General features: G+C 33.4%; 1 protein-coding gene across 3 annotated transcripts; it reads left to right on the top strand.

Moving 5' to 3' along the window:
* The first annotated feature begins 561 nt into the window (after positions 1–561).
* LOC133882347 (uncharacterized) lies at positions 562–5165 on the top strand. 3 transcript variants are annotated; one of them, XM_062321495.1, is made up of 5 exons: positions 562–826; positions 3215–3363; positions 3768–3825; positions 4573–4651; positions 4734–5165. In XM_062321495.1, exons 1-5 carry the CDS (start codon positions 655–657, stop codon positions 4852–4854), a joined length of 579 nt encoding a protein of 192 aa, XP_062177479.1. In that variant the 5' UTR covers positions 562–654; the 3' UTR covers positions 4855–5165. The 3 variants fall into 3 exon arrangements, with proteins under 3 accessions (XP_062177479.1, XP_062177478.1, XP_062177477.1); XM_062321494.1 differs by having other exon boundaries at positions 564–826; positions 3197–3363; positions 4576–4651; XM_062321493.1 differs by having other exon boundaries at positions 565–826; positions 3197–3363.
* The last annotated feature ends 1214 nt before the right edge of the window (positions 5166–6379 follow it).

Here is a 6379-nt window from a genome sequence, read left to right as displayed (position 1 = left end):
TTTTTTTTCTTTTTTTTTTTTTTTTTTTTTTTTTATGTCCATACAAAAAGGAGAAGTAGAAATTCGAACTAATAACCTCCACTTTTTAAAACGTGATCTTCAGCCGATTGAGCTACTCCTTAGAGATTTATCCTTCTTATATATATACATTCAATGGTTATTAAATCTTGTCCCATCAACTTTGTGGCATATTTGTGTGATACGTAACATTTCTTAATATTTAAATTATATGATAAATGCTATATATTATATTTTTATCTCAATTATTTTTAAAGTGACCGGGTGTGGTGGTCTTTGGATTAACACTTGATGAAAAAAAAAAAAAAAAAAAAATCCAATTCTTACTATATCTGTCATAATAACCAATTCGCTACATCCCAAAATAAAAATAAAATAAAAATTATGTTTTAAAATGCATAAAAAATGTGGGATTATTTTTATAATGATGTTAAATTTTAAAAAATGATACGAAAATGTATACATTGCTGATTTTTAGACAGAAAATATTAAATATAGTTTACCCTCTTACCCTTTTTCCATTATTTTTCAGATAAATGTATTACTCAGATTCCAAGACACACGCCGCTAATTCATAGGTTTGTGAGAGAGAGAGAGAGACGGAGAGAGGAATTGAAAATATTTTGCCGAAAAATAATGGAGGGGGACAAAGAAGACGGAGAAGGAGGATTCGACAATCCAAACCCTAACCCTAGTCAGAGCAAAGGATCGAAAGGAAAGTCATGCAAGGGATGTCTCTACTACTCATCGCTGCAAAAATCCAAATCCAAAAACCCCACCTGCGTTGGCTTCTCCAGAGCCCTCCAAGGTCGCACTCTCAATCTTCAACTCGTTTTCCCATTTTTCCTTTGATTTGTATGATGCTTCTTGGCCTCTGGTTGGTTGCTGATAAAATGAAGGAAAAGGAAAGGAAATTCAGAACCTTTTTTTTTTTCCCCGTATTTGATAGCATATATAAAATACGATTGATGTTTGCGTTTGGATCAAAAGAGTTGAGGGTATCATTTCATTTTTCCTCATAATTAAAATTAAAATATTTTAGCGTAGGATGTGGTGTTTGTTGGGGTATTTTCTCGGCAACCAACACGGGGCTGGCCCAGCTGGGGTTTGGTTTTGATAGTTGATATCCTTCAATAGTAGCCTCATGATGATTTCAGGTTGTTAGTACATCATATGTGGTTGCCTGATACAAAGGTTGCTTTTATAATGTAATATTTTTGCTTTTTTCTTGAGTATTAACACCACTGGTTTGGCTCCAATATAGTAAGTAATTTCTGTGTAGTTGCCAGAAATTTGGAATTAGATGTAAAAGAAGTAACGGATAAAAGAGAATGATTGACATATGCTTAATTATGAAGTTCTTTGTGCTGGGGCTTCATTGTTTGTTATTTAATTTTTGAGCTTCTGAACCATTTTGAGTGAGCGACCACTACATATATATTTACAGTTCTTCTGAACACGATGATTCATTTTGTTAAAGATATAATTGTTTTTTCCTTGTATTGTTTTCCTATATACTTTTTGGCTTTGTAATGCTTACTTGTTCTGATAAGAATTATATTTACAATGTGGACCTTGGCTCTCTTTGTGTATGTGTGTGTGCGATCACATGCTTGTGGTTGCAGTTGCATGTGAGAGCATGTGTTTGTTCTTATGTTGCTGGAATATTATACCTGGAATTTCAATAAAACTTTATTTACTTATCAAAAAAAAAAATATTATACCTGGAATCCGGAATTCAAAATCCTTCGTAATACTTGCAGATCCTAAAAGGTTTTCATCTGTAGTATATTTTTTCTTGAAAGTCATCTCCATTTTTAACTTCAAAATCATTGTCTTTTATTCTTGAAATGACCTCTCTGCTCACCAAAATCTACAGAAGCCAGAACCTGTTACTTTGAATATTTTGCATTGATGTGTTGGTTGTAAAACTTGTAAGCTTCTTCAATTTTACCACTTTCATAACAAATAACTTCAATGCTTATTGAAGTTAAGGACCTTAGTAGTCGATATTACATACATCATCAATAGGCTAACGAGAGGGCTTTGGGGTAGGTAAAAAAGCTAAAGCCGATGATACCGAGGGCTAAAGGTGGGGTAGGTTAAGATATGTGTAATAGAAAGTTTGAAACTTCTTTAATCCTATGATTCAATCTTTCTCTTCTCCATAATGGCTTTATGGCCGTCTTCCTCCTTTTTTTTAAAGACACTTTTCTCTTCAAAATTCATAGTAAGATTTTCTATTTGTATCTATAATTTATGTTAGTCAACTAAGTAGGGCCCGAGGCCCCCTGGGAATCAGTAAATCTGAGGAGCATGCCGCAACAAAAGGATCCTCTAGGAGAAGGAAAGGAAATGCTCAAGTGCTGTAGCGATGAGTGATCCTTGTGGTTTCCGAGTTTAAGGGCTTGGCCTTTGTGGGTTTGTTTGGGTTATTTATTTATTTTTCTTTTTTATTGTTGCTTTGAGTGCTCCTTGTGGGTTTCGAGTTTAAGAGCTTAGGCCCTATGGGTTTGTTTGGGTTTCTTTTTGTGGGCTGTTTTGGTTGTTCCTGTGTATACTCCCTGTCTACTTAGGGGCGCCTTTCGCTTTTTAATAAAACATTTCTTACTTATCAAAAGAAAAATGTTAAATTCGTTTTGATAATATTTATGGTTTTAGGTGCTTTTGAGAATCTACTGCTTGATGTAACGTTTTCTTGAGGCTAGGACTTTTCACCAAAGACTGTAATACTTTGTTGAGGTGTAACATTGTTGATTTGTATACAAGGACCAATGTATTAGTTATATATCTTTACTACTGTTAGCCCTCAATAGAGTTTAAGGCTATCTAGTTTAAGTCTCTTTATGTTTGGATGGCTACCCAGTACCCACAATAGTTTTTACTTCTCTAATTTTCTAGATTTTTTTTTGGATTTGTGTTCTTCTATCTAGTTGGGTGTCTATCTTATATACTCCCTGTATGGCTGTATACTTGGGATGCGCCTCTCTGTGCTTCAAACAAAATTTGAATTACTCTTAGATTTATTTATTTATTTATATTTTTATTGCAGCTAATTTATCAGAAAATTTGGAAAAAAAGAAAAAGAAAAGTAATTGAAAATTTTAGTTCCCAACTTTTGATTTTATTGATTGGAACTTTTGCAATATATGTACTGATTTTTGAGGTGCATGACCAGTACCCAATTATGTTGTAGGGGAAACTGAGCATGAAGCTTCCAAAGAGGGCCGCAACCTTACAGATTTCAGGTATGGTTGTGTTGGTTACTCGGTGTACTTGGACAAGGACTCTTCAAGTGATCAGCAGAATAAACAAGCAGAATTGCCGTTTTGTGTTGGTCTTGAGGTGTTATATCTTTACTTTTCCCCTTTGGTTTTCCTGATAAATGAAACTCATTTCACATTTTATCTTGAAGTTTGAAGGCTAGATGGGAGATATCTTGTTTGATTTTTTGGGTTACATCCTAGTACACAAATGTTGTTTATACCAACAAATAACTTTCTTCTCACGCGAAACAAGGGGATGTTATTTGTTGATCAATGTTTGTGACTTATGGTAATCAGAATTACTTTGTCCTAGTGGGAGAATAAACTCTCAGTGTAGTTTAAAGTTTAAACTTCAGACAAAACTCCTATTTCTTCTCCAGAAGGGGATTTTCCTTCATTTTTTATATTAAAAAAAAAAAATTGAAGTTCAAATTCGATTGTGCTTATCAAATTCTGATCTGACATAATTACTTCTTGTTTCAGATATTATTGGACAGAAGACCAGCAGAACATGCTCCTGCTGATGTTCATGGAAGTGAAGGTATTGAAAGTCATTTGGCATTGTTTTTCCTTGTTGCAAAATTTTATTTAATCTTTGGTTTTGTGTCAGAATTGCTCTTTTTCTTAGACTATTTTCTATGGATTGGACGAAGTGGTGAAGAACTTGTCTCTTCTAGAGTTTTACCGCAGTTTATTAATATTGTGATTGTAAAGTAAGAAATTTTCCATTCAAAGTTTGGGTTGTACATGCTTTTTAGAATGAGTCCTGAAGAGGTGGAAGTTTGGGTTGTAAGCCACACTTGTGTTCTTTCCATAACTTTTACAATCACCAAAAATAGTTAAGTTAGATTAAAATTCCCTCAAAGCTGTGGAAGTGTTGTGGGCCATTATATCTGCAGTGTGATTTTTCTGAAACAATGTAGTTTTTTGACTGTACGTCGAATTGGTGGCCCTTTGTTCTAGTGTTAAAGCCATTTTTGTTCAAAGTACAATTCCATACAAATGAGTAGCTACAGAATTACTGGAATATAGATTGTAGCTAGTATGAATCTATCAGCCCCGCCTCAAGTGGCAGGAAAATTAAAGAGCTGAAGATAAATATGTATTATCAAGGGGTAGATAGTTTAGATGGTTTGCTGCCTCCTTATTCATTCGCGATTGTACTTACAGTTGATCAGATCTATGTTTGTGAAAATTTTATATATTGCAGTGATTTGAGCTTCCTTGGAACACCCGAGATGTAATGTTTAATTAATTTTAGCTTCCCTTTCTTTTTCTTCATTCCCAGAAGATGCTCGTGCTTTACCTCAACCTCAAGCTCAACCCTACAAACCAGGTCATCACGCAGGAGATGAGTACCTGAACAGGCAAGATAGAAATCTGATAACTAAATTTATTTGGTGTTTATCCTCATAAGAGCGAAAAAGCTGAAAGTTTAGGAATGTGCAGGTTTACTAGGAATGCAGGACTAGTAGCATCAGGTGTGGGCAAGAACCTGAATAGAGTGTACAACTACATAAAAGAGAGTCTTGATGACATATTATACCCTTATCGAAGGCCACCTAAGTAGGCATCAGGTGTGGGCAAGAACCTGAATAGAGTGTACAACTACATAAAAGAGGGAGTCTTGATGACATATTATACCCTTATCGAAGGCCACCTAAGTAATGTTGCTCCTTAATTATAGTTGCAATGTAGATTACTAAATATTTCCAGATTTGTATTGTCCAATTTTTGCCAACAATTTAACTTAAATTGTTTTTTTCCTTAGTTTCTTGTATGAAGTAATAAACTATTGTTGAGGAAAGTGGATGGATCTCTTTCCCCTTAATTGTAACAAACAATGTTATGGTTTCACTATAAATTGCGTTTCTTATATGATATCTGTGACTGTAGTCTGGCTAAATTTACAGTGATAAAACGAGATGAACACCACTTGGTTTTAGTGTTTCATTGTTGAGTTTTTCATAATGAGATGCACAAAGCTTCATTTTTGAATGATTTCTGTATAGACCCTTCGGATTTGGCTTGGGTGTTGGGACCCGCTCCAGTCGAACTGGATACGTTGGAATTAGGACATGTGACGTCAGCTCACTCAAAATTATATAATTGAAAATCCGGTAAATAAATAACAAGACAATAAATGTAAAAAATAACAAAAGTAAAATGGGCAAACACACCTCTTGATGACCGGCTGATTTGATCATCCTCATCGAGCTTGCCATTTCTCTATTTTCTCCAAAATTTGGTGAAATTTTGCAAAACAGCCCTCCAACAAGCTCTCTACTCCGCCATTTTAGTTTTTGTCAGAACCTTATCTCAAATATGGAGAGTCAAAAGCTTTCGTCATTCCTAATTTCTGAGTTTCATATTGGTCATCTAATCCACAAACCAAATGTTTTGTTAAGGTAGTAGCTAGCCAGATATGAGTGATTTTTTTACTCAATTTTACATACCAACTAGTCAAAATAACATTTACTTATGATTTTTTTAATTAAAAAATTAATTTAATATACTGAATTAAAAGAATTTTAAATAAAAAAATCATTAGTTTATTAGGAACAATGGTTGGGAATCCTAATTTAGGCATTCTCGGCCCCATTCCCGGCCTCGGCCCAACAACTTATCTGAAATGCTGAGGTGAGGCCATAGCCCGATAGCCTCCAACTTTTATAACCAAAAGCAATCTCTGGACATTGCTGATTTTAAATGCATAAAACATGTATTCATATATACAAGTTTGTAAATTATCCAAATTAACAAATTTAGGGAATATTTGGGTAACAATTGTTTTTTTTTTCTTATATTTTATTATTTTTCAAAACATATTTGGGTTGTTTTTTAGAATTTTTATTCAATTTTTTTTTTATTTTATATATTTCTTTTAATTTTGTCTCAAATTCTACTCAGATTTTTTTTTTTTTTTTTTTTTTTTTAAAAAAAAAAAAAAAAAAAAACAGTTGTAGGGTGTATTTTGATATGGAAGCAAAAAATAGTTTTGTTCTAATACAAAATTAGAAAAATGATTTTAACTGAATTTCAAACAACAAAATGCTACAATAACTACCACTTCTATATTTTCGAAGTCCTTACTC

Source organism: Alnus glutinosa, chromosome 11 (genome assembly GCF_958979055.1).
Source record: "Alnus glutinosa chromosome 11, dhAlnGlut1.1, whole genome shotgun sequence".
Classification (NCBI taxonomy): Eukaryota; Viridiplantae; Streptophyta; class Magnoliopsida; order Fagales; family Betulaceae; genus Alnus; species Alnus glutinosa.
This window is presented reverse-complemented; position numbering and strand designations above follow the sequence as displayed.

Coding starts and splice junctions, on each gene's coding strand:
- LOC133882347 (XM_062321493.1), top strand. CDS start 655: ATGGAGGGGGACAAAGAAGACGGAGAAGGAGGATTCGACAATCCAAAC. Junction 3,364..3,767: donor CGTTTTGTGTTGGTCTTGAG/GTGTTATATCTT, acceptor TTCTTGTTTCAG/ATATTATTGGACAGAAGACC. Junction 4,652..4,733: donor GGAGATGAGTACCTGAACAG/GCAAGATAGAAA, acceptor AGGAATGTGCAG/GTTTACTAGGAATGCAGGAC.